This window comes from Vipera ursinii (genome assembly GCF_947247035.1).
Source record: "Vipera ursinii genome assembly, chromosome: 1".
In the NCBI taxonomy this organism is placed as follows: Eukaryota; Metazoa; Chordata; class Lepidosauria; order Squamata; family Viperidae; genus Vipera; species Vipera ursinii.
The window spans coordinates 55,264,210-55,285,522 of NC_139512.1; the positions used below are offsets into that span (position 1 = coordinate 55,264,210).

At 35.7% G+C, this 21,313-nt stretch overlaps 1 protein-coding gene across 7 annotated transcripts in view; it reads left to right on the forward strand.

Moving 5' to 3' along the window:
• BAZ1A (bromodomain adjacent to zinc finger domain 1A) overlaps positions 1 to 21,313 on the forward strand; it is a 51,940-nt gene that overhangs the window by 26,919 nt on the left and 3,708 nt on the right. For 6 of the 7 annotated variants that reach the window (XM_083351934.1, XM_083351933.1, XM_083351937.1 and 3 more), the window contains 12 exons: positions 3,390 to 3,555; positions 3,954 to 4,064; positions 6,854 to 6,978; positions 8,821 to 9,429; positions 10,039 to 10,202; positions 10,358 to 10,512; positions 12,923 to 13,071; positions 15,114 to 15,188; positions 16,863 to 17,110; positions 17,196 to 17,425; positions 19,178 to 19,638; positions 20,987 to 21,129. In XM_083351934.1, the coding sequence (XP_083208060.1) occupies positions 3,390 to 3,555; positions 3,954 to 4,064; positions 6,854 to 6,978; positions 8,821 to 9,429; positions 10,039 to 10,202; positions 10,358 to 10,512; positions 12,923 to 13,071; positions 15,114 to 15,188; positions 16,863 to 17,110; positions 17,196 to 17,425; positions 19,178 to 19,638; positions 20,987 to 21,129 (2,636 nt within the window). The remainder of the gene's footprint in view (positions 1 to 3,389; positions 3,556 to 3,953; positions 4,065 to 6,853; positions 6,979 to 8,820; positions 9,430 to 10,038; positions 10,203 to 10,357; positions 10,513 to 12,922; positions 13,072 to 15,113; positions 15,189 to 16,862; positions 17,111 to 17,195; positions 17,426 to 19,177; positions 19,639 to 20,986; positions 21,130 to 21,313) is intronic. The other variant, XM_083351936.1, reaches the window with a different exon arrangement.

The window sequence follows — 21,313 nt, forward strand, 5'->3', positions numbered from 1 at the left end:
ATTTAAAAATTTGCAGGAGTATTTTGAAGGATTATCATATTCAGTAACCTTTTAGTTGTGAGGATACTATGCTGAAATTTACAGCAAATATTAATACGAGGGCAATTTGGAAATAAACCTCGGTTTGGTTATCAATGACAGACATTCGCAGATACATAACTTTTATTATACACATTAGAAAACTACAACATTACATATAATGTAAAAAAGTGGAAAGGGGCACATAACTAGGGCAGAATATCAGCAAATAGCCCAAGCCTGCAAAGATGAAGTGAGGAAAGCTAAGGCTCAAAACGAACCAAGGCTTGCAACAAAAGTCTTAACAAGAAAAAAGCTTCTTTCAACATGTAAAAAACAAGAAAACAATTAAGGAAATGATTGGTCCATTAGTGGGAGAAAGTGGCAAGAAGGGGACAAGCAACAGGAAGAAAGCAGAACTACTTAACTCGTTTTTTGTATCTGTCTTTACACAGGGATAGAACAGTCCAACCTATCAAAAATAGTACCATAAAAAAACAGATTAGAAACACAAGTTAAGATAGGCAAGAAAATGGTAAGTGAGCACCTGTCCACCCTAGATGAGTTCTAATCACCAGGACCAGACGGATTACACCCCAAGGTTCTGAAGGAACTGGCAGATGTGATCTCAAAACCACTGAACTATATTTTTCAAAGATCCTGGAGCACTGGGGAACTACCAGAGGAATGGAAAAGAGCTGATGTAGCTCCTATCTTCAAAAAGGGGGAAATGGATCCAGAAAACTACAGACCTATCAGCCTGACCTCAGTACCTGGGAAGATTCTGGAAAAGATAAGCAACAAATCAGCGAACACCTAGAGGCAAACAAAAAGCCAACATGGGTTTGTCAAAAACAGATCATGCCAAACAAATCTTATTGCATTCTTTGACCAGGTGACAATATTAGTGGACCAGAGGAATGCTGTGAATATACCGTAATTTACTTGGACTTCAATAAGGCATTTGATAAAGTAGTCCACAACCTACCACTTGATAAATAGAAAAATGTGGGTTAGACAGCATCACCACCAGATGGATTCGTAGCTGGCTGACCGGCCGTACTCAGCGTGTGGTCCTCAATGGAACTGCATTTACATGGAGGGAAGTGTGTAGTGGGGTACCCTAGGGCTCTGTTCTGGGACCAGTGCTCTTCTTCATCGATGATTTGGATGAGGGGATAGATGGGGAACTCATCAAATTTGCAGACACCAAGCTGGCAGGAATAGCCAACACTCCAAAAGATAGGCTTAAGATACAGGAGGATCTTGACAGACGTGAACACTGGGCGCTATCTTAACAAAATGAAATTGAATGGTGAAAAAAGTAAGGTTCTACATTTAGGCAAGAAAAACCAAATCCATAGGTATAGTATAGGTGGTACCTTACTCAATAGTAACTGTGAGAGGGATCTCGGAATCCTAGTGGACAATCACTTAAATATGAGCCAGCAATGTGCTGCAGCTGCCAAAAAGCCTACACAGTGCTACACTACATTAACAGAGGGAGAGAATCAAGATCACGTGAAGTATTAATACCACTTTGCAATGCCTTAGTAAGACCACACTTGGAATACTGCATCCAGTTTTGGTCACCACGATGTAACAAAGATGTCGAGACTCTAGAAAGAGTACAGAGAAGAGCAACAAAGATGATTAGGGGACTGGAGGTTAAAACATAAGGAACAGTTGCTGGAATTGGGTATGTCTAGTTTAATGAAGAGAAGGACGGGGGACATGACAGCAGTGTTCCAATATCTCAGGGGTTGCCACAAAGAAGAGGGAGTCAAGCTATTCTCCAAAGCACCTGAAGGCAAGACAAGAAGCAACGGATGGAAACTAACCAAAGAGAGAAGCAACCTAAAACTAAGGAGAAATTTCCTGACAGTTAGAACAATTAATCAGTGGAACAACCTGCCTCCAGAACTGGTGAATGCTCCAACACTGGAAGTTTTTAAGAAGAGACTGGACAGCCATTTGTCTGAAATGGTATAGGATTTCCTGCCTGAGCAGGGGGTTGGACTAGATGACCTCAAAGGTCCCTTCCAATTTTATTATTATTTGACATAATTGCTATTCAAATTGAGGCACTTGTCATAACATCTTACAAGGTTTGAAATTCCTTAGTAGTCGCTCGGCACCAAATCTGATCAAAAACATCTGAACGGAACTGCTTCAAAAGTTCTTGGGTGCATCTAGTGGTGTGTGGGGAGCGTTATCGTGAACCAACACCACACCGGAAGTGCTGCCATAGAAAATCCCGCCAAATGTGAAGATGACAAAGGAGTACTAGTAAAGTTTATGGAATGTGGTTCGACCATCAATTCAGCCGTCTACTGTGAAACGTTAGGCTTAGACAAGCCATCCATCACAAGCGTCGGGCATGCTGACTTCTGGTGTGGTGTTGGTTCACGATAATGCTTGCCCACACACCACTAGACGCACCCAAGAACTTCTGAAGCAGTTCCTTTCAGATGTTTTGGATCACCCCCCACTCCAGATTTGGCTCTGAGCGACTACTACTAAGGAATTTCAAACCTCGTAGTAAGACGTTATGGCAAGTGCCTCAATTTGAATGGTGATTATATCAAAAATTATATCAAAAAGTAATGTTGTAGTTTTCTAATGTGTAGAATAAAAGTTCTGTACCTACAATTAAGCTGACTTTGTAATAATGCCGCTTGGGGTGTGTGTGAAAGCCCTAATAAGCAGGCATATACATAGAATGAAGGCTACTGCTAAGCTTGTAAGCCGCCCTGAGTCTTTGGAGAAGGGCGGGATATAAATGGAATTAAAATAAAAAAATAAATAAAATAAAAGTGTCTGTCATTGATAACCAAACGGAGGTTTATTTCCGAATTGCCCTCATATATGTGGCTTTATAAGAATTTGGCATGTTTATAACTATTGTTCAGGATTATGGTTTTAACTTTATGGAGGTTGTTCCAGTACTTAAAATCTTAAATGTCTGATCAAAGGAATTATTTTATACTCTATAAATAGTTGGATGTCCCTAGTAGGATTTTGAGGTGTGTTTATTTTGTTTAAAAGTTTGGCACCTTTTCCAAAAGTACCTTTGAATGTCCCTTCAGTTTTCTGTCTAGTGTGTTGCATGAGTTTTTTTGGATTTTATTTATACACATACATGAATGGATAGATAAATTTAAACAGTACATTGGAGTTATTAATAATGTGTCTGGATAGGACTAATCCATGAAATATAATAATCGTCTGTACCATACATTCCTTTTTTTGTATACAGACACTGTCTATATGGTTTGGTGAGGTAAATATTTCTATGTTCAAATGTGAAACCTAATTTTTTAATGAGGCCAACTGACAATGAAACATCTTTTTACATATATATTTATCAGCGGAAAAAATGAGGATTCTTCATGCTCTTTGTGGGAAACTTCTAACTCTTGTTTCTACTCGAGACTTCATTGAAGACTCTGTTGATATATTACGACAAACAAAACAAGAATTCAGAGAATTAAAAGCAGAACAGCATCGCAGAGAAAGAGGAGCTGCAGCAGCAAAGTGAGTTCAAACATGACCAAGAGAAAGCAAAATTGTAACTCTAGAAAGCAATTTTTCTGCAAAACGTTGACAGGGTAGCCTACGGTAATTATAATAATCTTTATAATAATTTATAGTTTGGTTTAGAAAAACATTTAATGCTAAGGCTAGTTTGCTTTCCTTTATTGCAGACAGTTTGTAATAACGTAGTCAACATGTTTAATATAAAATTTAGTTTATGTAGTGATATTCCTAGCGATTTCAGCATGTGCAAAATGCATTTAAGAATGCAGAGTATATTGGTATTTCTGATGTTCCACGCTAGGCAAATGTGCTCAGATGAAATAACTGAAAATAATGCATGTTGAGTAATAAATTGGTATGTTAAGTAATAAATTAATTATGCTATGTAACTTCAGAATCCGCAGAAGAAAAGAAGAAAGATTGAAAGGGCTGGAACAAAAGATGAAAGAGAAACACGAGAAACTGAAAGAAGTAGAGAAAAATCCTGCAATTGAACTGTCTATTAGGTATCGTTGTTACTTAAGGTTCATATGCCACTATGCTAATGCTTTAACTGAATGCTTAGATATGCTTCTCTTAATCTACACCAGTGGTTCCCAGATTTTCCACATCAGGCCCTTGTTTATTTTTTTTAGAAAATGTCATACCTGCTCATTTCTTATTTAAATAAATTTCCCTTTTAACAAAACATACAAAAAATAAAGCTCTAAATTTTAAACCTTGGTAGACCTTTTTATTTAAAAAAATAGGCACCATTTTTATTTTTTCTTATACGGGTAATCCTCGACTTACAGCCATTCATTTACTGACTGTTCAAATTTTCAGTAGTACTGAAAAAAGTGACTTACACTAGGACTGTTTTTCACACTTACAACTGTTGCAGCATTCCCCACAATCACATGATCCAACATTTGGACGCTTGGCAACTGGGGTTCATATTTATGACAGTTGCATTGTCCTGGGGTCATGTGATCACCTTTTGAGATCTTCTGACAAGCAAGGTTCATGGGGAAGGTGGATTCACTTAACCATGTTACTAACTTAACAACAGCAGTGATTCACTTAACACCTGTGGCAAGAAAGGTTGTAAAATGGAGCAAAAAAGTCATTTAACTGTCTCACTTAGCAACAGAAATTTTGGGCTTAATTGTGGTCGTAACTCGAGCATTGCCTGTAACAAAATTTAATAAAGACATTCAACCTAAAATAACAAAAATAATTAAACAATGTGAAGAATATTTTCTTCTTAATCAGTTGGAAAATCCTAGGTTTAAAATATCTATGTGCACAACATAAATTATTTTAACATCTAATTTCTTTGTTTCATTTTTTATGTTAAAAATATTTTTACGAGGTATATGGAAGAAAAAGAGACTACTGTTTTTCCAACCTTTGCGTAAACCAGAAAATCAAAAAAACAGAAAATTTTTCATATTAGCTTTCTCATTCAAATTACGTTTAAACATATCTAGTGCTAAATCAAACAACAATACTGCATGGATTGTGTACTAATTTATGAATAGAAATGCCTGAAGATTTATCTGAAATTAACAGATAAATTCACCTTTGTTGCAGTACTGGTGAAGCATAATTTTGTTCTTCATACCCTTTATATATCTTGTTCGAATTATGGTACTATAATTGCATTAAAATCACAAAAACTCAGCTTTCATTGCTTGACATATGAGATCATTGTGACATTTCATTGAATTTCCAAAATGTAAAATTTCTAACAATTTTTTTTTGCTATTGTTACTTAGTACCATCACAGTTGCTTTCAGCAAGTTTCAAAGAAGTTGCTCCTGCACTATATGCCTTCTTAGCTATATGTAATAACAGTTCCTAAGAAGGTTCTGGTACTTTGGCTGATAAAAGGTTGCAGCAGAATGGATGCCATGTATTTCAGTTTCTGAACTTCAGAACTCCTTGGGCTTGTCTTTCAAGTACTCTGTTGTACTCTATTGTAAATGTGTCATTCAAGACAGTATGAACTCACAGCACTCTTGTTAAGAATTGAGTGGAATAGGCACATTTGAATAGGCAATTGACAGTGAAGCCATATGTAATAGAGTATTGATTGTATTTTCTTAATTGTGGCCATCTGGTGATATTAAAATATACACATGTTAAATTTATAAATAAATGTAATAATTAAATTAAAAATAAATTTAACAGATGCAAGCAAGTTGTTTTACAGGAACTGGTATTGACGCTCACTATTGTTATTTACACAATCTTATACATTCTTACTCCATTGCAAGTCAAAACTCAACAATCCTGATCATTCCCAAATTGTTGTAAGTGTGCCTGAAATATTGACAATGTTCTACCACTTTCTACAACAAACTATAATTTTCTTTTTAAAAGCATTACATTCTCATGCTTTCCCCAACTGGAATTTCTTTGTATTTATACACCCCAGGGGATCCTGAGGCCTGGTTTGGGAATCCTTGAGCTACATAGGATTAGTATAAATTTAGCTTTCCAATTACTTTCAAGTCCTTTTCAAATTACTTCAATCATACTGTATCTATTCAAAGAAAGATGCACCATGACAGTTATTTTAGTATATCATCAAACTATAGGTGGGACATTCTTTAGTCATTGTGCTGTTGGTTTGAGCTCCGAGCTTTGCAATTTGGTTGCAAATGTTTCATCACCATTCAATGAGACATTGTCAGTGTGCTTTAAATTGTGCTTGCCTGTCAGAACACTGGCCTTTAAATACCTTTTTATGTGATGCAAATCTGTATGAATGTTATTTGTTCGGATATTTCTGAGTCATGGTCTGATTTCGGGCTGTTTGGATGGCTGTTGCTGGGCTGCAGTCTTTGGTGTTAAGTACCCTCCATGTGATGCAAATTAGCATTCGTGTTGTTTGGGTGCTTCTCAGTCATAGTCTGGTTTCGGATTGTTTGATTGACTGGCTGTCATTACTGAGACATCCGATCACTTGTGAAGGGTAATGATTTCACATAAAAAGCGTTTGAAAGGCCAGTGTCCTGACAGATGAGCACAATTCAAAGCGCACTGACGATGACTCCTTGAATGGTGATGAAGCGTTTGCAACCAAATTGCCAAGCTCGGAGCTCAAACCAACAGCCCAACTACCACCTGAGCTACTAATATTCAAATACATTTCATTCTTTAGTCATTGCAAAACTTCCTTTCCTTAGAAATCTATTCCTAGGGGATAGCCGCACCTTTCTCGTCTTGTGATACACACATAGATGGCACAATCAAATGTTTTATGATATTTACCTTTCTTTGAACCTGTCCATTTTTCTGTCTACAGTGTCAGTGATGAAGATCGAGAAGAGCTTGATACAAGTACAGACAGCAAGGGGGTTGAAACAAAGGAGCAAGAAGTAGGTGCCATGACAGATGAAGAAGATAGCCCATCGCCAAATAACAAAAAAGGTATTTGTTAAACTTTAATTTATATTGACTCAAACTTAATTTCTAAGGTTGTGGTTGGAATGAAAGAATACAATTGGAACTTCAGCATTGCTTCCTTTTCCACCAAGTTAAAGTCAGCTTGGTTTATTTATATGAATCAGTTATGTTGATCAACTTTGATATTTAAAGCTACTCACCACTTTGTTTCATTACTTTTTGATGGTGTTGTGGTGTTTGGTGGTTTTAAACTTTATGTAAAATATGCATACTGTTGAATAATTTTATATAATAGACTATATTCTTGTTTTTATACTTTTATGCTTCTACTGTGTCATCACTTTTCTTTCCTCTGATTATTATCTGATTTATTTCATCTGAAATTGTACGACTCATATAATTGCATTGATTTCTAAGGCAAGACAATATACAATATTAGGAAAAAAGTAAAGTTGTATATTTCACTGCAATTGGTAGTTCAATTAAAAAGAAAGTATGTTATTCTTTGTGTACAACCATGGTGATTCAATTAATGACTGCTGTAAAAATTATTGTAAAATTGGATGTGATTCAGCTTGTGATCACAATGAAAATTCTGGTCCCAGTTGTAGTAGTAAATTGAGGACTACCTGTAAAAGGACTTACTTTTTATTTGTACACTGCCCAGAGTTCCTCTGTGAGGGAGATGGTCAGTTTAATCAATCAATCAATCAATCTACTAATCAGTCTTAGCTCAGAGCCACTTTGCAGAAAAAACTCCTCATATAAAATACCTTTACCAGCTGCCTCCAAAACAAATTTTTGTTGTTCTGAAATAGAATATTGGAAATAAATTATATAAAGATCCTCAGGGCTCTGTACATGTTGTTGTTGTTACTTGCGAAGTCATGTCCGACCCATCGCGACCCCATGGACAATGTTCCTCCAGGCCTTCCTATCCTCTACCATCTTCTGGAGTCCATTTAAGCTCACGCCTACTGCTTCAGTGACTCCATCCAGCCACCTCATTCTCTGTCGTCCCCTTCTTCTATTGCCCTCAACCTTTCCCAGCATTAGGCTCTTCTCCAGTGAGTCCTTCCTTCTCATTAGGTGGCCAAAGTATTTGAGTTTTAGTTTCAGGATCTGGCCTTCTAAAGAGCAGTCAGGGGTGATCTCCTCTAGGACTGACCGGTTTGATCACCTTGCAGTCCAAGGGACTCGCAGGAGTCTTCTCCAGCACCACAGTTCAAAGGCCTCAATTCTTTGGCGCTCAGCCTTTCTTATGGTCCAACTTTCACAGCCATACATTGCAACTGGGAAGACCATAGCCTTCGCTATACGCACTTTTGTTGGCAGGGTGATGTCTCTGCTTTTTAGTGTGCTGTCTAGATTTGCCATGGCTCTGTACATAAATTTGTCCATCTGCAGAATAAGTATCTGAAAACAAATGGAATGGGATGACATTTTATTTAGTGAAGAGCTGGCAGAAAAAATACCTGGTTTGAAAATGGGCTGGCTCCAGCCCGGAGCTCCAGAGAAATAGAAGTTTCCCCAGTGTGGCTTCATGGGAGAAGCCAATGGGCTTCTCAGTATGTTATTGATTTCTCCAGTCTAACTCCATCGTTCTTTCTTTCTTTGTCATGTAACCCAGAACTGAGTTGTAATCAAAGGATTGGAGAGAATGTCAGTACCATTCTCTATACTTTCTCTGCCTCATTCAAACAATCAGCACTATACTAAAAGGAATATTATAAATTTAGAATTTAAGTTGGATATTTTGCAGGAAATGTTTGCTTTTTTATAATCTGTAAAAAAATACAAATGATTTTTAATTAAGCTGCCTGTCCTGTGCTCATATCTGTAACTTTTGTTGTCAACTGTTTCTAGGGCAAGGAGGACAGAATGGCTTTAAAGATTTTACAAGACAAGAGGGGACTACTGATGATAAGTGTGAACTGCTCACTGCAGAAGAGGAGGCAGCTTTAAAACAGGAGCAACAAAATAAAGAAAAGGAACTCATAGAAAAGATTCATAAAGCTACAGTCTGCACCAATATTTCTCCTTTGGGCCGTGACCGCTTATATCGACGCTATTGGCTTTTTTCATCTGTTCCAGGACTATTTGTGGAAGAAGACTATTCTGGTCTTACAGAAGACATGCTGTTGCCTCGGCCATCTTCATTTCATAATAATGTACAGGCTCATATTTCAGAAAAATCTCAGATAGTCATTAAAACTGGAGAGTCTTTGACAACAGAACCTACCTCCAATATGTGCCAAGATTTGGATACTAGTGCTATTGTAAATGTATCACAACCAATACAAAAGCCAAATAGGTGGTGCTTTTACAGTTCTCAGGGACAGTTTGACCAACTCCTAGAAGCACTCAATTCCCGAGGATATAGGGAAAGTGCCTTGAAGGAAGTTCTTTTACAGGAAAAATCCAGAATATGTGAACAATTTAGTAGTTTTCCTATTGAAAAATTCTATATTTCAGGTAAACTTCCTAGATGTTTATGTTTGAAGGCTTTCTGGTTATTTAGTTTATATCATGTCGAATTTCTTCTTATTCATACAATTGAGATAATTTGAGTTTAAATGAATCATAGTTTGTTAATACTGTCAGTATGGTTCATGAATTTTGCAATCTCTTCCTTTAACCAAATATAAAAAAATCTTACCAGGACTATATAAAACATTCTATACTTTACAAAGATTTTGCTATATATTAGATTTTGTTTATATTTCACTAGGGCCAAGAGCTCTAGATAGATACTATCCAACTAAAATCTTATAAAATATCCATCTGAACAGAAATGTAACAGTAATAATATAAAAATAACAGATATCAAAAACCATCTTAAGTTGTGACTCTCAACCTTCAAACGGTCTCTTAAAGAGCCAGTTCTTTGTTGCTGTGAAGAAAGTGTGGGCACTTTACTCAATTCAGTGAACAGTGTATTTCAGTGGGATACAGCAGCGTTGTTATTGCAAAATATTGTTACAATATTATTAATACAGAATAATTAAATGATTTTTTCACAGTAATATTAAAAGATTTATGGTCGAGTATGAAGGCATTCTATATAATCTCTTAATGTTACAGAAAAAACACAGAATGAAGCCAAGCCACAGTTTGGACGTGGAAAAATACAAAATGGCTATGATATAGTCCAGAACTCTGCAGAAAAGCAACTTGAATTAAGGCTTAGAGACTTTCTCTTAGACATTGAAGATAGAATTTTCCAAGGAACATTGGGCTCCATTAAGGTATTTGACTCCTTAATTTTTACGAAGAATGGTATCTTATCAAATTGCTGAACTCTTTCAAAGCACTACTTTTATTTGCTTGAAAATGCAAATGCAATTTAAAATAAGGTTTTTCTGTATGACAGATACCTGAGTAAATATAATTATACTTACAGGTAATGGACAGATGCAGTTGGAGAGCAGCCTTAGAAAATGGGCAGTATGAACTACTAAATGAAGAAAATAAAGAAAATGGTGTAATAAAATCTGTTAATGAAAATGTGGAAGAGATGGAAATAGATAATCAAATAAGAATTCTTGCAAAAGACAGGTAATAGCTGTTGTCTAGATATTTTATTTTTTAATTAATATTTGAATGGATAAATTGCATTTCATCTCTAACCACCCTTTTCATTAAAGGATATAATCTTGCAATCTTAGAAAATATTGACAATCAGTCAGTATTCTCTTTGGATTTTTTAAAATAGAGTTTGTGCACATAATAGAGAAAGACTAAAACACATTGGGAAAAAGTATTTTGTTAAATTGCACAATAGTGATTTGTCAATTTTTGTACAATATCAAGCTTAGTATATACATTTTATGAAACTGCAATTCTTAATAAGCAACATCAAAAAGGAATTAAAAGAGATGTGCAAAGGCACCACTGGATAGAAGAGGACAGAGAATTCAGTAAGCCAAGATTGTATAAATGATTTTTGTATATGGTAAGAGGTCTGAGGGAAAGGAGGAAAAGGGTAGCCTTCCATTTACCATTTTTTTAAAAAAAGAACAAATTCTGCTTTTGATAATAAAAGTGAACCCGCATCTAAACTTAAAAGACATTGAGAAACACGCGCGCGCACACACACACACACACACACACACACACACACACACCATTTAAGCTTGACTATTTTTAGGAGAAATTATCTTGCCTGCCGCTATTTCTCCTTTCTTTGATTTGCTTAAAAACAAAAAAGCTATAGTTCAATAGCATACTACAAATATTTTTTGCAGACATTCTGAAGTTAAATCATTGGAAATTCCAGATAAGATTCTTGTCTTAAATACTGGAGAGCAAAATCACCAAACATTAAGATACTGGCCAGTGATCTGACTTAATATAAGATAGCTTTTGTAGCTGATAATGACATGATGCTATGTCATTCACTAATCACATTTCGAATACAGTAAATACGGTGAAGGGGTGGATCTTTATTTACAAGTATGATTTTTGTATATATGGGCAAACATTTAACATAACCCTAGTAATGATTGTGTGAAGCATGCTAATGAGTCCTTGATGCATTCTGAACTTCTATGTTTTTTTGCAAACATTTTGTTACCCAACTAGGTAACCTGTTCAGTGCTAAAAGGGAGTTAGGTTTGCTCTCTATATACAGTTGCTTATTGTTTCAGACTTGGTGGATGGAGTATTGTTTTCTTCTTAGTAGTTCTTTGATTAGGTCATTGTTTACTGCTTGTTTGTCTGAGTTGGTGGTTCCTTGATTTGAGTATTGTTTTCAGCTTGATTGTCTGGTGTTAATCCTGGTGTTATTCCTTGCTTATCTGGGTACTGATTGCTGGCAAGAAGGTGTTCTAGTCTTTGTGTTTCCTTTTTAGCTTTTTTATTGTCTCTTATGAATAGTGTGTAAATGATGTTCATGGCTGATTTCTCTTAAGTGCCAAGCTTCTAAGAATTCCGTGGCAGTTTTTGGATTTAGCTTGGTCTAGGATGCTCACAGTGTCCAATTGAAATTATGGTTAAATCTGTCCATATGTTGGTCAGTGGTCATTATAATTAATTTGTTAACTAAGCTATACAATTATCTGTAGAGACATAAGACTAAACAATTTTCTGAAACTTTCATAATTAAAGAGAAATTATTAATTTTTAACAGCATTAAAATGCTTGTGCTATAATCTTGATATTACTGAGATTTGTACATAGCAAAGTATTGCATTTGATGGCATATTAGACATCACAAGGTTATACGTTTTCAGAATTTTCCCTTTTGAGAAAGGGAATGTAGTTTTAAGTAGTTACTTTTAATTACTTTATAAACATCATCTGAACCAGAGAATTCTGGTGTCACTTTTGATGAATTGTGCAAAGCACATTGGTACTGCTTTGTTCCCTGCTTTTAGAATATAAATATGGCTTTAAAGGTTTTATGCCTATTAATTCATCAGAGTCTCTATGAAATGGGTAGTTTATAAATGTGATAAATGAATTTCACAGTTGTATTCTGTTCAAACAAGATTTTTGAAGTTGATTTATGTGTAAATGCTTCTTAATAAAGTATTGCAATGTTATAAATTATACTCAGCAGAATGCAAATTCATGAATTCTTATCCTGATCATTCTTATTCACTGGGTCTTGCCATATAGATGAGGTGAAGGGGGGCAGAGGTTGCAGGCAGTATTTCTTTGTTGCTGTCCCATAGTGTAGAATTATGGTTCTCCTTGCAATTAGTTTGGCACTCTCATTGTTGAGGGCCTAGAAACGGTTAAAGGCAGGTGTTCCACAGGGCCTCTGGGGAATGAATAATCACTATCATGCTTACTGTTTTATAGTTATTTGTGCTTTTCCTGGTCTTTATGTTTTTATATTGATTTTATATTATAACCTATCAGGATTATTTTTGTTGAACTTGGCAATAAACACAGTAAATAAATAGCAGATACAATAAATACATGATTTTAAGTTATTTACCAACTTTAAACTTTATTTTAGATTGATAGGATTAAAACTTGAATCTCGAAGTACTACTTCAACTAATACGAGTACTCCACAGCCTATGAATAATACTGTACATTATTTGGCATTGGCATTGCTTCAGATACAGCAAGGAATTGAACGCAAATTTCTCAAAGCCCCACTTGGTAAGTGTCTACTTCTGGAACTCTGTTGATTTATGAAGGAAAAGGTAATTTGGATCAAACAGATCCGTTAACAAACTGCATAGCAGATGTATTAAACAATTCATTAAAATTGGGAAGTAAGTAATTTGGAGTTTAAAATTGTCATTGTATTTTAGAGACAAGTGACTGAACATGTGTGGAAAGGTCATTTGTGAAATTAGCAAAAAGGGAACTCCAAGCAAGCTTTACTTCTGTACTTTTCATCCTAGGTCCACAGAAATAGATTTACAGAGATTCTTCAGAAAAACTAGTGAAATAGATTATGTTAAAAGTGATTTGAAAACTCCATAATAAATAGGAACAATAATGAAGCACACTTGAAGCTTGTTGTTGTTCAATTTCTAAGTCATGACACCATGGACCATAGCATGCCAGGCTTCCCTGTCCTCACTGTCTCCCAGAGTTTGCCCAAATTCATATTAATTGTGTTGATGACACTATATAATCATTTCACCTTCTCCTTTTGCCTTCAGTCTTTCAATTTGTAGCATCTTCTCATAATTGCTAATCTGAAACAAAAGTAAAAATACTTTCCTCTTGACTTAAAATAAATTACTCAGTTTAATATAACCATCACATATGAGGATAGGCTAGATAATCTACTAGGAAATACTGTGCTCTATATAGAATTCTCAGTTGCTACTTGTGGACTTCAACTCCCAGAATTTCCCAACAATTCCCTCAGCAACAACTATAGTGACACATGGCCGGTTAACTCTATATCCTCCTTTCACAAGCACAAATACATTTTATATGGTGTTTGATTGTCTTCTAGCAAAATGATGGAAATTTGTTCAAATTAACCCAAACCCTTCTCTCCAGAGGGTTAATGAGGCTAATGTGCTGCAGAATGTCTATATCTTGTCCCAATAATAATAATAATAATAATAATAATAATAATAATAATAATAATAATAATAATAATAATAATAATAATAATAAATAATAATAATAATGCTCAGGCATCAAAAGTCTGTTTTTTGTTTTTAAAGAAGATCATTATCCCCTCCTGTCACCCAATTAATTGCTGCTATGGCATTATGGAACCTCATTATAACAGCAAATTCTAGGACAGATCTATAAGCCAAACAAAGGCCCTCCAGACTAACTTTCTAGAAGGATCGAAAGTTATTCTGAAAATTTAGGAAATCAAGGCTACTGAAAAGAATAGTAACATTAGCCTGTAATTGTATGTCTTGTGTCTGCTAATACAGTTTCTAAGTCTCTATAGTTTGAGAAATTTAGAAAAAGAAGATAATCACTGGATATTGAAAAATACTTGAAATAATGTGGAATTGAACTGGACTTGCTTTTTTTTTTGCTTGAAGACATTTCACTTCTCATCCAAGAAGCTTCTTGGATGAGAAGCGAAACATCTTCAAGAACAAATAAAGAAAGTCCAGTTGCCTTCTGAAAAGTACCTTTTGAACAACCATGACATGGATGACTGAGAATCTCCATAGACATTTCCAATTTCAGGAAAAAAAATACACTGTAACATGGGATGTACTCATGATCATAATCCTGTCAAAAAGGATGAATGGATTGTGTGAGTATTCTGACCATGCTAAGATCAGAAAATTCATTTTATTGCCTCACTTTGTAAGATTTTGTAAGCCTCACTTTGTGAGACTGAGCAAAGTGTAGCACCCGGCTTTAAAATGTTGAATATTGAATGATAGAAATGCAAGACATGCATTCTCAACATGAACAATTTGTTTTAATTTTTTGTTCTGATATAAGTTTGGATACAGAGGCAAAACATGATATACCCAATGGAGTACTGAAAATGTTTGTAAAACTGCAAAATTCACAATAATTTTGATAATAAACATTGCTATAGTCAAAGACAAAGTCAATTTTTAGGCACACTCTTTTATTTCCCATTTCTCCTCCCTACCTCAATGGTCCTGGTTCCTATAGCAATGGAATCGTATTTTGGAAAAATAGGCTATGCTAGTGAAAAGTTCTCTTCTATTTCCAAATAAATTTGAAATAACTAGGTGATGCAGAAGAAAATAAAAGAGACCAAAAAGGTGATAAAAGGAGGAAGACAGAAGAAGATCAGAATAAATATGGTAAACCATAGATTTTCTTCCATTTAAAAACATGCTCAAAATTATAATCTGTATATGAAATATTGCTTTCTACAAAGTGCATGGCAGTTATCCAGCTTTCTAACTAAAGCAATGGGACAAACTGGAATTGCCTTCTTCAAAAACAAATATGTCTGGTATTAATAGGGTAAAAGTTCTGTTAGATACAGCTGTTCAATGACCTAACAAGAACATGATTATTTCAAAGAAGTGAGATTATATCCAAAGGAAATGGCAGCTTTTCTTTTTTTTCTGGGCAGCTTCAATTTGGTCACTATCCTTTAATCTGTCATTAATTTGGGGCATTAATACAGATTTGTCATGCCGCTAGACCAGTTATATTTTGTTTGATCTTATTGTAGCCACATTTAAAATAATTTCTAGAAGAATGATCCTTTTATTTTTTTTTATCTTTCAACAAACTGGCATTTGAAATCATATTGCCCCTCTCATTGATTAGTTTTTCATATGTAAAAAACTTACGTGCAGATGAATTCTTTTGACATTACAAGTAAGAAAAGACATTGTAGTTTAAATAGTAACTGGTAATCTTTGAAGGTGAATTTGATTATGTGCAGATGAATTAATATTCTGAATTGTAGGGAGTAAGCAGGTATATCACCAATGATCTCCTGCTATGGATGAATTATTGGAGAAAAAACTAGTACAATATGTGTGTTTATTTAGAACAATGAGAATATTTTTAGTCTGTGCTACTGAAGAGAACTATTGCGATCAAAAGCCACTGGAGTAAATTTACAAATTTTTATTACACCAGATAACTTGCTATGTCCACCTAATTATTCTAAGCCATCCATCCAGTATACACGTTCATAATATTGTAGGGGTTATTTATATTACATTTTGTAATTTTATAGATTATTTTAAAAATAGTTTCTTTGAATAACAGGTTCTGTGAAAATTAAAGCTGAAGTAGGATCATAGAGAAACTACTAACAGTATGCTGCTTATAATCTATACCAGTGATGGCGAACCTTTTAGAGACCGAGTACCCAAACTGCAACCCAAAACCCCATTATATATCATTGGGTGCCGGGTGGGCGTGGCCCATTGGGTGGGCATGGCTGCGGTGGTAACAGCAGACTGGGTGGGACTAAAAAGTCCAATCAATCAATTCCAACTTTGTGAGATGTTTTTTTCCCCCGTGAGAAGTTGAAATTGATTGATTGAACTTTTTTTTTTGCACACGGAGGCAGAGGTCTAAAGCGAAAAGGTTTTATAAAACCCAACTGAAGGCCTACAACTGGGATGACGGTGCGCGTGCCCACAGAGAGGGCTCTGCGTGCTACCGGTTCACCACTACGGATCTATACTTATCCTCTATTGTCTAATCATAAACCAATTTCTCATTTATATGATGATTTTTTTCCTCCCTATCATCAAGTTTAGCTTTTGATGTTTTCTAAAACTTTTTTGAATACCAAATGTTTGTATCTATTAAATGACTCCATTTAGTTCATTTAACACTTTGAAAAAAGAGTCTATATTAAGATTTACAAAAATGAATATTCTACCTTTAAACAAGGTTGATTATTTTGCATATTTTGTGCTATGCAAGTAGTATTAGAACACAGATGTTTCACTCCACAATAAATAGGATAATAGCATGATATTATTTGTTTTCTTTATTTGAAGATGGCAGTGATGGTGGCCGCTCACACAAAACCATCTTGGATCGCTGGCGAGAATCACTTCTTTCTTCTGCTAGCCTCTCTCAGGTCTTTCTTCATCTCTCAACACTGGAGCGAAGCGTAATCTGGTCTAAGTCTATTTTAAATACTCGGTGCAAAATGTGTAGAAAGAAAGGAGATGCTGAAAGCATGGTGCTTTGTGATGGCTGTGATCGAGGCTATCATATCTACTGTATAAGACCAAAGCTTAAGGTAATTTGAAGTATTTGCTTTGAAAGTTATTTCTGATCTTAAGTAGCAGAAAACATTTCAGTAATACATTCTGGCTCTCTTCGAGGCTGTTCCTGATGGAGACTGGTTTTGTCCGGAATGTCGACCTAAGCAGCGCTCTAGGCGACTTTCATCCAGGCAGAGAACTTCTGTGGAAAGTGATGAAGAGGCTATAGAACAAATTAAAGAAGAAGATGAAACTAGTTATGAGGAAATTGAGCAAAGTGAAGATGATTATGAAGAAGAAGAAGAGGATGAGAATATTGATCATTCTGATTCTCAAGAAGATGAAAAAAGGTAAATCCAAAACTAAGTTAGAGATGTGCAGAAGCTGCATACAGACTTCCAGTATTCTCTAGTTTTCTTTCTAGGGATACAAATCTTGAGACTTGGAGACATAAGCAAGAGAGCACACCCTTCTCTTCGTTAAACTACACATACCCAATTCCAGCAACCGTTCCCTATTTTCCTAATTCACTTTTTCACTTTTCCTACTTCACTCTAAAGCTTTCCCTGCGCAGAGCCTTAAGTAACACCAGCTGCCTGCAATTAGTGCAGGTTCGCATCCCACCAGGCTCAAGGTTGACTCAGCTTTCCATCCTTCCAAGGTAGGTAAAATGAGGACCCAGATTGTTGGGGGCAATAAGCTGACTTTGTAATAATGCTGCTGGGGGGTAGGTGAAAGCCCTAATAAACAGGCATATACACAGAATGAAGGCTATTGCTAAGCACATTGATTTGTGCTTTAAATTGTAAGCCACCCTGAGTCTTCGGAGAAGGGCAGGATATAAATGGGATTTAAAAAAAAAAAGACCAAATGGGAGATCCGCTCCAGGTTTTCCAGCCAGCCCGCCCAGTTCTTGAGTCAAATGTGTCCTTAGAGCTAAGCCGCTGCTCTGGCTGCTGCCTTCCCCACCTGCCTTTCAAGTTGGGATATACTACAGCTGCTCTTCAACTTTAGAAAGAAAGACGCCCAGACCGCAGCCTGTAAAAAATCACAGACTGCAGCTTCTCCAATTGGTCCCGCTTTCCCTGCGCAGACTAAATGGGAGATCCGCTCCAAGTTTTCCAGCCAGCCCTGTCCCTAAATTTTCAGCACTTGGCATATAAGACGACCCCTGACTTTTGAGAAGATTTTCATGGGTTAAAAAGTAGTCTTATACGCCGGAAACTACGGTATCATTTGCCTGCAAGCAAGAACTGGTGGGATCATACAATAGACAAATGAAAAATGAAGATGATAAAGTGCTCTGGGAGTTTAGAATTCAAACAAACAAGCCCCTGCCACATAACAGATTTAACAGTTGTCAATAAGAAAGACAAAAAAGTCTGGAAAGTGGATGTGGAGACAGCAGAACTGGAGAAAATTGCATTATACTTGAATAGAGTAGCTACTCATTTATCTGTTCATAGGTTTAGCCTTTGTTTCATCGTTTAGCCAGAGAGATGGACTACTACTGATTGCACATTCTTCTAGATCTAGAGTTGTGACTGAAGATCTGGTAGTAGTTTACTGTTCTCTAACTGATAGTATTAATATGCCAGAGACAGCTTGTAATTCATCCATATTCTAGAAAACACCAATTTAAAGTATTCCATTTTACTGCACTTCAGGCTGTTTCATGTAGATTTGTTTAGAATTTCCAGTTAATTAAAAAAGTTGAGACTGATTGGAACTTTTAACTAGAAAAATATCTTGCTAGATTTTAAACTTTTTCATTGACAATTGTTTATCATATTTAAACTCTTGTATTAATTGAGACCAGGTTATGTAAAGAAATACTAATATCCATTTTGGAATGTCCTTGTACTAACATTACCATCTTTGAAAACCCTCATTTGTGCACTTTGGAATCAGAAGTGATAACATCGCTGATGATTCTAGAATGGAATTTCTACACTGCAGGGTCCTGTTTGTATGTACACTTAAGAAATCTGACTGAATGTATCTTACTTTTTCCATTTAGTGCTGAATCCACAAGTTTAAAGAATAAAACAGAATAAAAATATTTGTGTCACAAACATTTATAATTCTCTAACTTCTTACAGCTTATCCAAATTGGGGAAGCCTCAAGTAAAACTTAATTTAAGAACAAGAGCCCCAAAGCTTGCTAGTAATCAGCTGAGTACTGGAAGATACAACTCTCGCAGTCAGCAGAATACACCTAAGCAAAATGACTCTTCATATAAAGCTCTTGGAAAGAACAATAGAAAAACAAAATCTGCTCCTCCATCAGTCACAAAAACATTACGACTTAGCAGTCGTATTACTCGCCACAATCAAGAAATGCTGAAGGCAGATGCATTTATAGAGTTGACCAGCCATCGAAGACAACGTAGAGGAACAAAGACAACAGACTCTACTCCAGAGAGTAGTTCTTCTGGTTCCCTTGGCTTCAGAATTATTGATGAGATGAATTTGAGGAAAGAGAAAAGCTCTCCAATTTCAGTGGAAAAAAAATCACAAGATACAGACCCCCCCAAAAGGGGTAGGAAACGTCAGTCTACAGGTACATCAAATCTTTAAAATAAAATTGACTGCCAGAATAAATTCAGCTCATTTATTGTCACTTGGTTCTTTAGTGAAGTAGTCCAATGCTGCTTTCCATTATTAAGAACAGAGGGCAGTTAATCGGTGAATTTGCAAGCATAAAATTATATATGGCAATACTATAGAATGCTTTCTTAGTTTGATTTGGGGTACCTTGAATAGAAGGAGAATTCTTAACTGAATTGTTTCAATTGAGATTATTTTTTTTAAGCTTATTGATTAGCCAGCCTCATAATATTCAACATAATATATTGAAAGCAAACAAATCAGGATCAGAAAATGCTTGGAATAGCAATTACAGTTGAAAATGCCTAAATAAAACATTGTAAATTGGTGACATGAGTTTCTCTCAGGGTGGACAATTGATAATACTTATATGATGATATTGTGATTTGCTACAGACACCACTGATTGGTGAAACTATATTTGTTGGAAGAGTGAGCTGTGTTTGAATCAACCTTTGTGAATTTAACAAACAGCTTGAATTGAAATGAGTTAGCACAAGTGCCAGTACAACTATCTGTTTCCTGAACCATGTTTTTCTTCATACAATGGAACGAGCCAGGCTCAGAACAGTTTATTTCTACTTATTGCAATATGGAATTATAAAAAGCATTTATTCTTTCTTGTATTCCAATTTTGGTAATATGGAGCCTAGTTGTGTAAATAGGCACGGGAGATTAATTGGTAAATGAAGTTTCTTAATTCACCTTATTTGGCTGAAACACTTGGGATTGAGTTATATCTGCCATTGTGGAAGCAAGTAATAAATGAAAACTATACAATTATCCTTAGTATACTCATTTAGTAACCATGCATTCAGCAACTGTTCTAAGTTACAACAGTGCTAAATGTGGGATTTTATGATCCTTATAATTAGGCTTTCAATGTTCCTGTGATCATATTATAATTTGGGCACTTGAGAACCAACTCACAATTATGACAGCGCAGTGTTCCATGGCCATGTGATTACCATTTTCAACCTTCACTACTGGCTTTTGACAAGCAAAGTCAATTGGGAAACCAATAGGAGGTTGCAAATAGTGATCACAGAAATGGTTGCACACAGAATTCATCTAACAATGACAACTGGAATTGCTGCAACTGCTGTTATAAGCCAATCATGTGATGTTACATTTAATTATTGCATTGCTTAGTGACAGGGTTGTCATTCCTAATTACCATCATTAAAGAAAGACTACCTGTAGTCCAAAGACCTGAACAAGTTATAAGGGTGGATATATTGTTTTTTCTACTTTCTCTAAATTTGTCTTTTTTGATATTCATGTGTGATCCTATTATTCCAGAACCTTCTCAAGTGCCACTGAATCGGAGGACCTCAGGGCGTCAGGGTGGAGTACATGAATTATCTGCTTTTGAGCAGCTTGTTGTAGAACTGGTGCGACATGATGACAGTTGGCCTTTTATGAAATTGGTTTCCAAAATACAGGTAAATATCATCAAGAGAGTAAAAGAATGGAATTGGAATTGGGATGGTCACATAGCAAGAAGAACCAGTGGCAGGTGGACCAAGGCAGTCATAGAATGGATCCCACTTGATAAAAAGCATCCACGAAAGAGACCTAAAACAAGATGGATCGACGACATCAGCACGTTTTGCTGGCCCAATTGGC